Source organism: Heteronotia binoei, chromosome 1, assembly GCF_032191835.1.
Source record: "Heteronotia binoei isolate CCM8104 ecotype False Entrance Well chromosome 1, APGP_CSIRO_Hbin_v1, whole genome shotgun sequence".
In the NCBI taxonomy this organism is placed as follows: Eukaryota; Metazoa; Chordata; class Lepidosauria; order Squamata; family Gekkonidae; genus Heteronotia; species Heteronotia binoei.
The window spans coordinates 204,301,604-204,318,719 of NC_083223.1; the positions used below are offsets into that span (position 1 = coordinate 204,301,604).

The 17,116-nt window shown below is 42.4% G+C and overlaps 1 protein-coding gene across 1 annotated transcript in view; it reads left to right on the forward strand.

Annotated features, from left to right (window-relative positions):
• USH2A (usherin) overlaps positions 1–17,116 on the forward strand; it is a 1,244,521-nt gene that overhangs the window by 1,160,320 nt on the left and 67,085 nt on the right. Inside the window, exon 64 of the mRNA XM_060246775.1 lies at positions 3,414–3,735. Coding sequence (XP_060102758.1) covers positions 3,414–3,735 — 322 coding nt within the window. The remainder of the gene's footprint in view (positions 1–3,413; positions 3,736–17,116) is intronic.

Consider the following 17,116-nt stretch of genomic DNA (forward strand, 5'->3'; position numbering starts at 1 on the left):
AGCTAGCTCACGCTAACTCAGCTTAGAGGGAACACTGGTTATATCTATTTCATATTCTCAGAATAGCTCATCTAATATAATGGATTTTAAAATTCACACTCACATTAACCTTATAAGACCACCAATAAACATGCCAATCAAATCTCAGATCATTATCTTCTGACTCCAATAACCTTCTGTTTCTCAACAACACCCATTCTTTCATCCACAGCAAACAGCCAAAATCAGGTAACCCCAGACCTCCTTTTTCCTTTCCATCTTGTTATACCTTATATGTAACTCATTTTCCCCTTTGCCATACAAAATTAGGAACATCTTTCTGCCATGTTAACATGGTACATCCAGGGCTTTTTTTGTAGCAGGATCTCCTTTGCATATTAAGCCACACACCCCTGATGTAGCCAATCTTCCTGGAGCTTCCAGTAGGCCCTGTACTAAGAGTCCTGTAAGCTCTTGGAGGATTGGCTACATCAGGGGGTGTGTGGCCTAATATGCAAAAGAGTTCCTGCTACAAAAAAAGCCCTGGATCTGTTGTCAAAACAGGTACTATCTGAAACAAAAATAACATTCTGGGTGAATCATTTATCTTAATAATGAATATTCTCCCTATCAAAGACAGTTGCACTTTATCCCATCTTAACATGTCTTTTAAAACTTCATTGCACGGCTTACTATAATAATTTTGAAATTACATATAATTCATATTTGTCAATGTAATGCCAAGTTATTTTACCTTTTTTCAACTTAAAACTAGTTTTATTAATCAGTTCTAGTTGTTCTTGTATTTTTATATTTTGTTAACATCTTTGTTTTCTATTTATTAATTTTAAAACCCACTAATTCACAAAATTATTTCAATTTTGCCGTTAAATCAATTCCCTTTAAAGGGTCTTCCAATACTGACACCAAATCATCTGCAAAATCTCTTAGCTTGTAGATCTCTTTCTTGATCTTTCTATCATTTATGGTAGAAATGTAACAAAGCCAAAATATTTGGGATACAAATAAATTCATTAATCCAGAAGATTCTAAAGATTAATATAAAATTGAAACCAGAGATTTTTCTTCTGGGACTAATGGACAGACAGCTCTAAAAAAGTCATTATTATATCAGGTTGCCAGGCCTGACTCAAGAAATAACTGGAGACTTTGAGGGGCGGAGCCAGGAGATGTTGGGAGCGAAGCCAGGAGCAAGGTTGTGACAAGCATTCCAAAGGTAGTTCTGGCCATCACATTTAAAAGGACTGTGCTCCTTTAAAATGCCTTCCCTTCATTGGAAATAATGGAGGATGGGGGCACCTAATTTCAGGGATCATAGAATTGGACCCCCGGTCCAATCCTTTTGGAACTGGATTTTTTTAAAGTAGAGGCACCACATGCTATGCTGAAATTTTGGTGCCTCTACTTCAAAAACCAACCCTCAGTGCCCCAGATACTCATGGATTGATTCTCTCTATTATACCCTATCGGGATTAATCTCCGTAGGATATAATAATCCGTAGTTTTTGTAGGAGTGCCCAGTGGACGTTCAACCCCCCCTCCCCCAGCTTTCTGATAACCCTGAAGTGGGGGAGGGCCTCCAAACCAGGGGATCCCCAGCCCCCAACTGAAGATTATGATATCAGATATTATAAGAACCCACAGTTCAACAGTCAAGCTATATACAATACAGAACCATGTGGCATCAAAACATTAAATAGATTTTTTTTCTTTTTCAGCATTTATATAGGAGATGATTCTATAATAAAGTTACACAGAACAAACTGACTTGTGTTTGTCTAGTATTTCTTCCGTACAAAACACCTTATAATTATTGTGACCAAAGTTCAAAAATCTTTTTGTAAAGGGTGAGAATTCAAGGACAACTTTTGTTTAATGATACTTATGAATACAATGCCTAGGAATGATCATCTTCAGAAGCAACTGTTCTTGTTAACAGGGCCGGCCCTCCTGCTAGGCAAACTAGGCAATTGCCTAGGGTGCCGAGAGGCGGGGGGCAAAAAGATCAGTGATGCAAAAATGGACGTTATGAGATCACCCACTGCTCAATCCAGCAAACTGTATGTCAAGCTGAGCAGTCCTGTGCTACAATCCAGCATGATAGGGTCACATAGTTCAGGGTTGCAAAAAGGGGGGGGGGGCATTATTAGATCACCAATTACATCATCCAACAAACTGGGTATCGCATCACATCTGTTGGTTTTTAGCAGAGTGAGGGCTGTTCAGCTTGACTTCCATTTTGCTTGATGATGGAATGGGTGATCTGATAATGTCCTTTGTTTGCATCACTGAACTAGGTAGCCCTATCATGCTGGCTTGAAGCACAGAGAAAGCTGATCAGCTTGACATCCAGTTTACTGAATGATGCAGTGGGACTAGTCCAACCCCCTGGTCAATGCAGGATCAGCCTACAGCAGGGATAATCTGTTTCCCGCTCTTTCCCCAATTTATACATGGTGGAAATATTCACCTATGCAGGGCTTTTTTTGTAGAAAAAGCCCAGTAGGGCCTCATTTGCATATTAGGTCACATCCCCTGATGTCACCATTGTTTCACACAGGGCTTTCTTGTAGAAAAATCCCTGCAGGAACTCATTTGCATTTTAAGTTACACACCCCAATGCCAAGCCAGCCAGAACTGCGTTCCTGCTCAAAAAAAGCCCTTCACCTACGTATGGGTCAGTGCTCAGAGGCTGACTGAGGTCCCAATTCTAAGCAAGCTTACTTGAGAGTAAACCTGCATTTACTTCCTCCTTGACCTCTGGGAGCCACACAGTATGTATGAAAGAGCCATAGTTTGGTCATCCCTGTTATAATTCTTCAATGTGATATGAGCTTAGATAGGTAACTAGCGCATGTGACAGTTACATAACCAGACTGCAGATTTAGAGAAATGCTGTTTTTCCCAGGTCAAAAGAAATGTAACGGTTATCACATCAAACATATTCAAACTATAGTGTTCCTAAGAAATAAACATAACGATTATCACATAAAACACTATCAGACTGTTTTCTTGTGATCACACCATTCTCCATTTACTTCAAACAAGGATACAGCTATAGTCACACAAAGGGAGGAATGAAGTATGGAGTGAATAAAAAAAAATTACCTTTGCAAGAGCTCCACCTGTTCATTGAAGCACAGATGGGACTGTAGTTCACAGTTTACCTGAGGAATTCAACTAAATTTCCAGATCAGCACTATACCAAGGCCCAAGATGAAAGAAATGATTAATAGTATAGTATTCATTTGTTTTGAAAGAAAGCATTGGGGTTTGAGAGGTGTCTAAAAAAATAGCAAAAAGGTTGCTAATGACCTCCCCAGTTCGGACTACCTTTACTTTATAAACATTTTAATGTAACTTATATCCAAATATATGTTCTACTAACTGGGATCTAATTTGTATTTCTAAAGGTATGAAGTCCAAGTGCAAGCTTGCACACTCCTGGGTTGCACTTCCAGTGAATGGACTTCCATACAGACTCTGGAAGCACCACCTGAAATCCAGCCAGCCCCTCTAATAGATGTACAGACAAACAGTGATGGATTCCAGTCTGTTCTTTCTGTGGAATGGACAGGCCCAAAGAAGCCAAATGGAAGGATCTTGTGTTTTGAGCTTTACCGAAGACAAGCAACAGCCAGCCAGCTACCTGTGGACTTGGTACTTGTGTACAATGGTTCAGCCACATCCTTCAAAGATTCCAGGCTCCTGCCTTTCACAGAATATGAATATCAGGTATGATATTGAGCTAACATGTAAGAGAAAATTCACGTTATATGAAAGTTCTTGGGCAGAGAAGTTTGCCTGTTAAAGTGTTAATATTCTGTAATGGTCAATGCTTTGAATAGTGTTGTTGCCTATGCAAATTCATTATTCCAGATAGACATAAGAACATAAGAGAAGCCATGTTGGATCAGGCCAATGGCCCATCCAGTCCAACACTCTGTGTCACAAAGTGGCAAAAAAAAACCCCAGGTGTTGTCAGGAGGTCCAACAGTGGGGCCAGGACACTAGAAGCCCTCCCACTGCTGCCCTTCCCCACAAGCACTAAGACCAATATGAGACCAATAATTGGTCTCATGTTACATAAGAAATATGTTTCATTTGTTTGACTTAGTCAAAGAAATTTAATCTTTTACATGTACTTGTTCTGTCAAATACCAAAGCTGACATATTCCCAGGGGCATGATGCTGAGTTGCCCTCTTCCCTTTCTTTTATGCAGCTATAACTTTTTTTGCATCCTATTTATAGATGAACCACAATCTTGTTTCCATTGTGTGTAACTATCAGGCCCCTGTAGTGCTAATTCAGTTAGCTGTTGCATTGTCTGAACAATATAGTCTCATCATGGCTCTTCTTAAGCATTTTATGAATCTTGAAGAAAAGGTTGCAATGACTCCTTTTCAGCAATTACTTCAGCATGTTTTCTTCAGAAACATAATGCTCAGTGAATCTAAACTGACTCTGAAGACCTGTCCACAAATTAGTGAATGTACATACAATCGATGTACAATGTGCACTTGATTTTTCTTTATGCATGTGTTAAGTAATTCACCTGTTATATCCCATGCACAAACAGCTGAATATGTGATTGAAACCACACATTTATCCGTGTACAGGTGCCCAATTTCATTTGTAAAATGAATGTGCATGGACTCTTTCTTACAAACATGTACACATGTTCATGCAGGATTTATCTTTATCCTCTTGACAAGATATAAAGCTAGTAAGATGAAACACAAGAGAAAGTAAAAATGTGAAACAATATTGCAATGCAATAATGCAACCCTGGCAATGCTGTCGATGCTTTTGTCTGATTAGAACTGGATAGCTATATTGAGAAGTGTGGGACTTCATGCCCCTTGCCGTGAAGGAAATGTCTGGCATTCTTGGAAAGTCCATTTTCTATTACTTATGATGGCTTTCTAAATACTTGATCTCCTCATCTTTCTAATTATATAATTTTTCTAAAACTTCAGTGGAACAATGAGGTAACTGCTAGGATTCTTTCCAAAATAGATCTCTTTATTTTAGAGGCTGGAACCTTTTCCTCCCTCACAAAGTTAATGTACCTGAGGGGATATTTTTCTTCCATTTTGGGCTTCTTTTTACCAAAACCGTTTAATCTTTTCAGAAAACTGTTGCATTATTGTTGAAGTAAGCGTTTGTATTTGAAATCAGGCACTTAATATCTTTCAGAAGCAGTTTAACTTTTTTAACTGACCAGACTTTCAATATCTGAGATTAAGGGAGGGGGGGAAGAGTTTTTTTGCTCTGTATTCTTTAAAGACAACCTATCACTATTGACCATGGGTCAGCAATAACCCTCAAACAAAAAAGATGGCTGTGGAACCCAAGACAAACACATTTATTATGGAATGAGTGTGAATTAGGGTTGCCAAATCCAATTCAAGAAATATCTGGGGACTTTGGGGGTGGAGCCAGGAGACACTAAGGGTGGAGCCAAGATCAAGGCTATGACAAGCATAATTGAACTCCAAAGGGAGTTCTGGCCATCACATTTAAAGGGACGGCACTCCTTTTCAATTCCTTCCTTCCATAGGAAATAATGAAGGATAGGGGCACCTTCTTTTGGGGCTCATAGAACTGGACCCCCTGGTCCAATCATTTTGAAACTTGGGGGGTATTTTGGGGAGAGGCACTAGATGCTATACTGAAAATTTGGTGCCTCTAACCCAAAAAACAGCCCCTCCGGAGCCCCAGATACCAGTGGATCAATTCTCCAAGATTTTCTATGGGAACAAATCTCCATAGGGAATAATAGAGTTCCCAGCAGATATTTCCCTCCCCTCCTCCCCGCTTTCTGACAACCCTGAAGCGGGGGGAGGGCCTCCAAACCGGGGGATCCCCTGCCCCCACCTGGGGATTGGCAACCCTAGTGTGAATAAATACTAAAATATGAAAAATTGGTGGACTAGACTTGTGGCATTTGAAGATATATAAATGGAGTATCAATGCACATGTAGATTTACAGAAATATTCTGGTTCTGCCAAATTATTCCCAAACAAACAAACTGAAGGTAGGAGCAGGAAGTCTCAGCACCATCCCTCCTATGGTGGGACTCCTATAGGATTTCCAGGCTCCCTTGCTGGTCAGTGGAGGGATTAGGAAGGCATTCTGGGGGTGGGCAGGGACATTTCACGACATCCCTGATGCAATGACATTACCCAGAAGTGATGTCATTGTATCAGGGATGCTCTGGTTTTGGGGCAAACTCTAAGATTAAATTGGGCTTAAACCATAGCGTTTGCCCCAAAACCAGAACATCCTCCATGCAAGTCCCCGATGCATAACACCATTGCATTGGGGGTGTTGCACGGTAACATTCCTGTTTGTGGGGGTGGTTCCCCTTCAACCAGCTGGTCCACAGTGGAGAGAAGTCCCCCAAATTTGGGGATCCTCCACTAGGACTTGGGGGCTCACAACCCTAGACTACTGTTTCAGAAGACCTACTCAGTTTCAGCATGGCTTTTCACACTGGATTTCTCCACCATTTGTCAATCAATCCTGGTTGCACATTACAGCAAACACATAGACCATTTTCGCACACAGCTTACCTCGCAGTCACAATTGTGTTCCCTCCGCAGTGTCTGGTCGGATTTCCCACCATCTGCGCCGAGGTTACAGGAAGTGCCGCAGCTTTTGTGTAGCAAACGTAAACCGCTAAAACCCAGTTTACGTTTGCAATGCAAAAGCCGCGGCACTTCCTGTAACTCCAGTGCAGATGGTGGGAAATCCGACAAACGCTGTGGAGGGAACAGGATTGTGACTGCGAGGTAAGCTGTGTGCGAAAACGGTAATATACAACCTGCACGTATATGTGTAAACCTGTTTATAAGGAACAGCCAATGCACTTTACTTTACAAATGAAAGGGCGGACCAGTACCTGGATAAATTTAAGGTTTCAATCACATGTTCAGCTATACATGCATTGAATGTAACATGAGAAATACTAAATGAATATACCAAGGTAAATATAGTGTACACTCTGCACAGATTGTACATGTGTTCACTGTAACTTGTGAACAGGACTTCTATGGATACCCTCCTGGAGGGCAGTCTGGTTTCCAGTTCTGCACTGCTTTATTTATTCTATCCAGAGTTGGTCATACTATGAACCCAGAGTCAGTTATACTATGGGGGAACAAAAATGGGGGGAGGGGCCCTGAAAATTCCCTTCTGAAATTAATTGGAGGCAGGAAGATAAGTTCCAGTACAGAACAAGATGTGAGTATTATTTGTCTGCAGTAGTTTAGTAAGGAAAAATCTACTGGGGATCCCTGTTGTCTAGGTATCTGCCCTATATCTTAGTTAATAGTTGTTCCCTTAGGGAGTCTCCAGCATGGGGGCAGGAGATAATTCTCTTTCTGGATCATGCCTCTCACTTATATAGTGACAGCAAAAGGAAAGGGGGGGGAGTGTTCACACATGTTTGAAAGGTGTTTTGTTAACAAGATTCTCCCCTCCCATTATCCAATAGCTATAGATCAGGGGTGGCCAAACTGCAGCTCGAGAGCCACTTGTGGCTCTTTCACACATGTAATGTGGCTCTCAAAGCCCCCACCCCACCTCACCCCATTGGCCAGCTTTGAAAAAGCATTCTTCTCTTTAAATGCATTCTCCAAGCCAAGTCAGCTAGCAGCTTGGAGAATGCATTTAAAGTTGTTTCTTTCTACCTTTCCTTCCTTCCTTCCTTCCTTCCTTCCTTCCTTCCTTCCTTCCTTCCTTCCTTCCTTCCTTCCTTCCTTCCTTCCTTCCTTCCTTCCTTCCTTCCTTCCTTCCTTCCTTCCTTCCTAATGAATCTGAGCACAAAGTCGCCTTTGCATCACTGTCACATAGAACTATAGAAGGGTTCAACCATTCCAAAGAACAGAAGGCAAAATATACAGGCTGTTTACCCACACAGAAAAGGTATACTGAATAAGTCTGAGCAGATGAAGACATGGTAGTGAAGTTGGGCTGTTCTGCTATCATCTGTCGCAGAATAGGCTTCTGGGTGAACCATTTGTGATTGGATTTGCCGTAGGTTTTCCACCACATATGTAAAGCTCATGTATTTTCCACCACATGTGTTTAATTAATTAATTAATTGGTTGTTGTGTTCCACTCTGAAATTGGGGAAGTCTGTCTCAGTTTGACAGGACTGGGAAACAGTTTTGTTCCTTCTTAGCCATCTATTGTATATGTAAGTGTTTGTTCTTTTGTATGTGTTTGTGCCATTGTGGCATCCCACTGTTGTTGGCAATTTATATGTTGCAAGTGAGACATGTTATTCATAAGTATAGGAATTGGCTTTTGCTATTATGCTGATGAAACCCAGATTTATATAGTTAAGCATGATATTGATTCTTCTGCCTCTCTCTTGGAGGCTTGTTTGTTGGCCATAAAATTTTAAATGCAACTAAATTTCCTCCAGCTGAATGAAGCTAAAATTAAGGCACTACAGGCAGGCTCTTTGCAACACTTCTAAAAATGCTGTCAGTCATCAAGGTCCAGCTTGATGAGTTTGACATTAACAGCTTAGCTGAGGTCAAGAATGTTGGATACCTTTTGTTTCCTTGCTCGGGCTTTAGCAGAAGTTCATTTTACTGGGGGTAATCCAGAAATTTTGATAGACTATTTTTTGTTAGAGTAGAAATCCTGAAGCATTGTACTGGAACATACTAGGGTGCACTTAATGTACAGGAGAAATAAACAATTTTTGAGTGGGGGGGAAGGGCTTCTGTGCTCCCAAAGCCAACCCACAGGACAGACTGCATGCTGTGTCTGTGCCCTTGCCTCCTTCCAGTCAACAATCTCTACATTATTGTAAAGCTCATTAACTCATTAAGTCACCTCAGTGAATAGATCTAGCAAGACATCCTAATCTGAGAATGTGCCATTCTTACGGTTAACACTCAAAACGTAAGAACAGTAAACTATGGCTATGGTACCAGTTTTCATCCAGAAAAAGATGTACCAAAGAAATGTGAGAAATACTCTGATGTAAAGCATAAATTCTGTAAGAATTTCCATACTGGCTCTTAATCTCTCTATTTAGATAGATCAGAGGGTGTACACTGGTCACTAACCATGGGAAGGCAATGTCCATCATGAATTCATTTATCCTCATGGTCATTGCAGTATTTTGAAGCCATGAGTTCTACTTGTTAAATAGGTGTTACATTAAAAAGTAATTTCTTTTGCTTTTTGTTAACGTACTGCCAACAATTTCAGCATAGAAGGCCTTTAGCAGAATGTAGGGTTGCCAAGTCCAATTCTAGAAATATCTGGGGAATTTGGGGGTGGAGCCAGGAGACACTGGGGTGGGGAGGCAGAAAAGCTGCCTGCAAGCCCCCCCCCAAAAAAAACCCAGGCAGCGGGATTTCAGGAGATTTCACCTTTGGGCAGCGGACGAGGGAAGATGAGAGTGGCCCCACCCGGGAATCGGCATCTTCAGAAGAGAGAAGCTCCCTCCTGACGTCTTACCATCGTCCAGCGACCGCGTCCACTGCGCATTGGTGCTCCGAGAACGCCAAGGCCCGACCAGGTTCTGAGGCACCGACGCTTCCTCAGGAAGGAAGAGGAAACAGTCGCTTGACCGACCGTCCCCTGTAAAGGTCCCCTCCTGCCATTCATAGGGATGCCTACACCGCGCCTGACAAATTCAGCCCTCAGCCCCCAAGAATTCACCTCAGAGGTGGAGGGAGCAGGCGACGCTGCTGCGCTGCCGCCTCTTCTCCGTAGCTGCTCCTCTGAGATGGGCTCAGCCTGAGCCCATCTCGGAGGAGCAGCTATGGAAAAGAGGCGGCAGCTGCGCAGCGGCGTCGCCCGCTCCGAGATGGGGCGGCTCACCATGCTCCTTGACACCATTTCCCCCCTCCCCCCGCTTCCATTTTTTGGGGGAGCGGGGGAAGAGGCTGGAAATCCTGGGGTCCCCCACCAGGGCGGGAAGGTTGGGAAGCCTAGCAGAATGGCATCCATTTTACCTCAGCTGGCCATGTGTGGATTTGGCAGTGGAAGGACATCAGCAGCATATATTGCTGTAGAGTCCACCCTCCACAGCTGTTTCCTCCAGGGGAACTTATCCCTGTAGTTTGGAGTTCAGTTGTATATCCAAGAGACCTTCAGGCCCTAACGAAAGCATTTTTATTTCTACAAGCTTCTCAGAAGTCATGCTTTTAAGGACATTTTAGACTGAATATTAGTTATTTTAATGCCACAGTTATTCAATATTGTGGTGTGGGAGGTTAGGAGTATCAGACTGGATCTGAGAGACCCAGGTTCAAATGCCACTCCCATGGAAGCTTGTTGGGTGACTTTGGACCAATCACACACTCTCAGGTTAACCAACTGTACAAGGTTGTTGTGAGCCAGAACGCACAGGAATGCAGTTCTGGCTGGCTTGGTGTCAAGAGGCGTGGCCTAATATGCAAATGAGTTCCTGTTGGGGGGGTTTCTACAGAAAAGCCCTGTGAAAAACAATTATGGTGTCGAGAGGTGTGGCCTAATATGCAAATGAGTTCCTGCTGTGCTTTTTCTACAAAAAAAAGGATAAAATGGAGGAGAGGAGAACCGAATAAACTTCTTTGGGACCCTGTTGGAAGGAAAGATGGAACTTTCATGAAGAAAATAAATATGAAAATAAATATTTGCTGTTAGTTTAAAGAAAAAACCCCTCAGTGTAACATGTTTGTTGTTATCATATGCTGCTTTATAGTGGTGAAAAGAGCACAAATTATACACCATTGCCTTGCTGATATAATAGGAAACTGATCTCAGGCTGCCTCAAAATCTTTCATATGTAACACAGTTAAAAAGTCTCTTCTTGCTGACCAAAGTTCTCACATTTTTAAATCTCTGTGTATAGCAAGTAAATGATTGGCAAGCCTATGGTTATTTCTTAAACCAAATAAGGGCATCCCCCCCACAAAGACACACACACACTACTCTGGGAGGATTTCCTTGTTTAGATTGTGATTCTGATGTATTCAAATGCCATGACAAGCCTACCTTTTAAAAAGTCATTAGTACAAGCACCAACAGAAAATATACCACAGGGTTGTGGATGAATTGATATGATTTCCTTGATTGTATCTTTTTATTTATAAGGCATAATTTACAAGCAGTGAAAAGCAAATAAAATGAGTGATGACTAACTACAGCCAAAGTAATAAATCAGAAGCACTGAAAGAAGTAGTGATTTTGATCGAATCTATTGAATTAGCTGTTGCCCTTAGCCATTACAGGTATTGGAAAGACCTTTTAATATCTGTTTATCTCTCCCCTGGGAATGGTTTAACTCTCATTATGTACCCATAGGAAACAAATTATTAAATTGTCTGCCTTTTGACGTTAAACCCATTTGCATCTCATCTTCATTACTGATGAGGTAGAATATTAAAATGTACACGTGTTGGCTGAAACTTCGGTAACCGTTTTTTTTTTTAAAAATTCAAACTCCTTAATATTTTTATAGCAACACCACGAAGGGAAGCAGCTGTGGAAACTGCAGTGTTAGAAAACTGTCTTATCATTAAGGTATATGTATATAGATATACCAGATTGCATTGCAGTTTGAGTTTCTCCTGGCTTGATCCAACAAGATACGGGATGGCCCAGAGCACCCAACCATCCCTGTATCTTCCTTTTAAAAGTAAAACCGTGACCAAAGAGACGTGATGACCCAGGCAGTTTAACAATAACAACAAGAAATGTATTATATGCAGTGGTCATTTTGTAAAAAAAAATAGGTGGTGAAGCTCATCCAGGGATTATTATGCAGCTGCACATTCTATTCAATGGACAAGGAAGTGGAACTCTCAGAAGGAGGAGGTGGAACTCTCAGAAAGGTTCAGGAGCTGCACTCCTGTGAGCTCCCACTGAATCTGAGGCCTGATTATATGTGCTCAAAATAATAAGTAGGTTGTATAACTTCTTAGTGCACAGTAAATATACAAACAGTTAAGGTTTGTATAAAGAAATAAACAGCCCTAAGGCAACTAAATAAACATTATCTTCTGATACTAAAAACTCACCCTTCTGGAGTGAGGGAACTCTCCTGCTGCTTTCTCTCCTGCAGCCTATCCCAGCGAGAACACACCCTGTCTGTGGCTTGGCCTTTTATGCTTTACTTCCAGTTCCTTCCCCCCCACCCCCGTCCCCGGGGCCAGTTTTCCCTCAAAAACTGCTTTCACCCAACCAGAGGGGCAGAAGAGATCCTGGGAGATGTAGGCCCACAAGCCACTCCAATGTAGGTTTCTCCAGGCCTGTAGGTCACACTAGGCCTATGATCATGACAGACAGCAATGCTGATACTATGAATGTAGGCAGATCATGAGAAGGAGGGCAGAAAGGGTTGAAGTGCTTAGTTCTTGTGGCCCTTCTAAAATGCCCAGGGAATGCTGTTCACCATTCAGGCAGCAATTTTTTTCCAGGCCAGTTTGGCCAGGTATTCTGGAGGATTCTTTTGCCATCTTCTGGGCATGGAACAGGGGGAAGATATTTGTGAAGTTCCTGCATTGTGCAGGGTGTTGGACTAGATTACTAGGTACCTTCCAGCTCTATGATACTATATTTTCCCCTTAATTTAGCTTAATTTAGAAATATTCACACTTTGACATCTCTTATAAAATGCATATTATAAATTTAGGATTGTTTCTGTTAGTCTTGATGAGGGTTGCAGAGGTGCTACCCCATGCACACAGAATCATAGAATCAGAGTTGGAAGGGACTTCCAGGGTCATCTAGTCCAACCCCTTGGACAATGCAGGAAACTCACAAATACCTCCCCCTAAATTCACAGGATCTTCATTGCTGTCAGATGGCCATCTAGCCTCTGTTTAAAAACCTCCAAGGAAGGAGAGCCCACCACCTCTCGAGGAAGCCTGTTCCACTGAGGAATCGCTCTAATAGTCAGGAAGTTCTTCCTAATGTTGAGCTGGAAACTCTTTTGATTTAATTTGAACCCATTGGTTCTGGTCCTACCTTCCGGGGCCTCAGTAAACAATTCCATACCATCCTCTATATGACAGCCCTTCAAGGACTTGAAGATGGTGATCATATCACCTCTTAGCCGCCTCCTCTCCAGGCTAAACATCCCCAGCTCCTTCAACCTTTCTTCATAGGACTTGGTCTCCAGACCTCTCACCATCTTCGTCACCCTCCTCTGAACCCGTTCCAGCTTGTCTATATCCTTCTTAAAATGTGGTGCCCAAAACTGAACACAATACTCCAGGTGAGGTCTTACCAGAGCAGAGTAAAGCGATACCACCCATCACGTAATCTGGACGCTATACTTCTGTTGATACAGCCCAAAATTGCATTTGCCTTTTTAGCCACCACATCATACTGTTGACTCATGTTCATCACCGCATCATACTGTTGACTCATTCTCTTGGCTACAGTCTTCAAACTGGTGGGAGACTATCACTAAAGGAATTAATGTTTAGGGACTATTCTACCATATTTTATGGCCATGGCCTGTAACACAATCACTTGAAATATTACCATGACTGCTTTTTTAGATCTGGTATTGTGTGGCCTTTTCAAGTGATTGTCTGCAGGACTCGGGGTATATGAAGGTGCATTTTGCAGCCACCTAACCAAGTTTCTTCTGCTTTGCCTAGAATTCTTTAGCTCTCTAAGCAGATGGATTCCACTGAGCTTTTTCTTATTTCAAAGTGCTCTTTGGGCAACTGGCCAAGAAAATGATGAAGACAACTGAATTACTGCTTGGGTAGATGGATCTGGAGACTTCTTATGGCTTTCTTAAGCCTATGCACCTTCTAATGATGATAGAGATTTTGGCAGGGCTTTGAATTTGGGGTCTGTGCAGCATGATGTAAGCCTAAATTATAGAGGAGGCAATATATAGTCTATGATTTCAAGGCATCAGTGCTTTTTGTTCCCAATTTCCCTTTGAATCTATCACTTGAAGGATATTTTAAGATTCTCAAATGAAAATTTTATGCATTGTCCATGAATGTGGTATTAAAACTTAAAGAAGGTTGGAGTAGGCTTTTTCAGTAGCTCAATGGCTGTGTATGTCTTCAGAGTCCAAAATAAATATGATCAACTCATATACCTCTTACTTTAGATTGCATCCTACCTGTATCACTTTCAGTTCAAACATCTTTTAGTCAATGTAATTGCCCTGCAGATGTTCTGTATGCATGAAGAGTTCATGTTGCATTCATCTTAATAAGTGGAAATGTTCCCACAGTAAAAAGTTGACGCATCTGGACTCTCTTTAAACTCTTTCACCATTTTACTTTGATGCATTCTGTCCAGCACAGAAGCACAGGTGAATATGAACTGTGAACTTTTGTTCTCCTTCTGCTATATGCACTGTTGCTTGTGTAAAATTTGCTCCTTGGGCCTGCATTACAGAGCTCAAATTCACCAAAATGCCATCCATGTGTTAGAACTATCTGCTCCTGTATAATGTATGGAATTTTGATCTCATATTGCTCCACAATAGGAGTCAATAAGTATGAAGCATATTTACTTATTTATTTAAAACATTTTTATGCTGCCTTTCTACTCTATCAGGGTCCCTAAGGTAGCAAATGTTAAAACAGTTGAACAATTGAAAACAGCATTTAAAATTATAAAATAATTCAGTTAAATAAACATACAGCACCAGAGCTAGAGAGGAGATCAATAAGCATTACTGGGGGGGGAGGGGGATGTCAAAAGTTTTTACCTGCTGGTGGAAGACACCGATAGAAGGAGACAGATGAAGCTCCTTGGTGGTCTTATATATGAACTAGCGTCAACATAGCATGCTTTGCTATGGTATTTACCTTTAATACAGTTATAATACTTCTGGGTATATAATTTTTGTGTGTGTGTTAAGAAGGGTGTTTTGTTTTTGGAATTGATTTTGTAATATAATAGCAGCAGGAATAAGGCCTACTTGTGAGGGGAAATACAATGGGCTCTCGAAAGAGGCTCTGGGTGACTGCCCCCCCCCACTGTCTTCCTACCTACTCAATCAAGTGAAGGCATTCACTCAACCTTGCTGTCTTCCCACCCACCCAAGGCAGCTGTTTTCTGTCGAGAAATTGATCTGACTTCAGCTTTCTATGTCCTCCCCAATCTCTGCAGCCTCTACATAGAAAAAGTACATTATTTTTTTCTATAGTGTGGACCAAAGTAGCTTACACCATTCTCCTCTCCCTCTTTTGATCTGCCCAACAACCCTGTGAGGTAGGTTAGGCTGAAAGTCTGTGACTGGTCTGACATCACAGTGGGGACCAAAGCAGGAGGCAAACAACTTAAACAGGGTATAATGACACAGAGTCCACCCTGCAAAGCAGCCATTTCTCCAGAGGAGTTGATCTCTGCCATCTGGAGAGCAGTTGTAATTCTGAGTTATCTCCAGCCCTCACCTTGAGAGTGGCAATGGTTCCCCAGGAGAAAGTGGCTGGCTTGGAAGGTGGAACCTATGGCATTGTACTTGCCTGAGGTCCCACCCCACCTCAAAGCCCATCCTTTCCATGCTCCACTCCTCAATCTCCAGGAATTTCCCAACCTGGAGTTGGCAACCCTATCTGCTTCCCAGAAGCAGTAACAATGTTCTGGAGAGCAGCTGTAATTCTGAGTGATTTTCAGCCCTCACCTGACGATTGGTAACATTGGTTCCCCAGGAAGAAGTGGCTGGTTTAGAGGGTGGAGTCTATGGCATTATACCTGTCTGAGGTCCCACCCCTCCTCAAAGCCCACCCTCTCCAGACTCTACCTCTCAAATCTCCAGGAATTTCCCAACCTGGAGTTTGCAGCCTTATCTCCTTCCCAGCCAACTGTCAACCAGCCAACCATGGAAGGAATGCACTCCCCAAATGTTGGTTTTCTATGTCTAGGGGTTTGGGCTGGGTGTTGGTGAGTCAGTCAGGACACTTGTTCAACTATCTTCAGTCTCCATTCTGATTTTCACCTCAGAACATGGAACTCCTCAGCTGACTAATCTTCCCTGTTTGGTGTAGTGGTTAAGTGTGTGGACTCTTATCTGGGAGAGCCAGGTTTGATTCACCACTCCTCCACTTGCAGCTGCTGGAATGGCCTTGAGTCAGTCATAGCTCTCACAGAGCTTGTCCTTGAAAGGGCAGCTTCTGTGAGAGCTCTCTCAGCCCTACCTACCTCACAAGATGTTTGTAGTGGGGGAGGAAGATAAAGGAGATTGTGAGCTGCTCTGAGACTCTGAGATTTGGATCAGAGGGCGGAATATAAATCCAACGTTTTCTTCTTCTTCTCCCCAATTTTTTTGTTTCTAGGTATAGGGGTTTGGGCTAGGCTAGGCACCTGTTCAACTCTCTGATTTTTATCTCAGAACACAGCACAGCTTTGCCCCTATGCAAAAACACATTGTACCCTTTTCACCCCACCTCGGGGTAGAATTTCTAAAATTTTCTTCTTAATGGGTGCTTATGTCATGAAAAAAGGGCCCGGCGTGACTTTGTCCATGGGGTCGCAAAGAGTCGAACTCGACTGTGCGACTGAACAACAACAGAAATGTCATGGAAGGAATGCGCTCCCCAAATTTTGGGTTTCTAGGTCCAGGGATTTGAGCTAGGCATTGTTAAGTCAGTCAGGACACTTGCTTATATAGATATAAATATAGGAACCTGCCTCGAATGGGACCGCTGATGCACCCAACTCCTTATTGGCCACTCTTGCTGGCAGTGGCTCCCCAAGGTCACAAATAAAAGTCTTCCCCAACACCTGCTATTTAAGATTCTTTTACTTGGAGATGCAGGGATTCTGCATGGAAAACTCTTATGTGGTTTGGACAGAAAACTAGCAGCAGTAGTGTTCCACAATCATACAAATGCACAGACTGACTTTATGAGGGCAATGGAGAAGCAAACCCCCCCTCCCTCCAGTAATAGAATGGAAAAAATTGCATGTACAAGACCTGGCAAGGGAGCATCCACTGTTTAAAAGCCAGCCAGGCGACGCTATATGAACCACTACAGGTGATTATCAACAGATCCCTTTTAGAGGGGATCTTTCCCACACCTCTGAAAGAGGCTGTGGTATGCCCCCCCTTTAAAAAGTCAACTTCAGACCCGACCGAATTGGCAAACTATCGGCTGGAGTCAAACCTACCT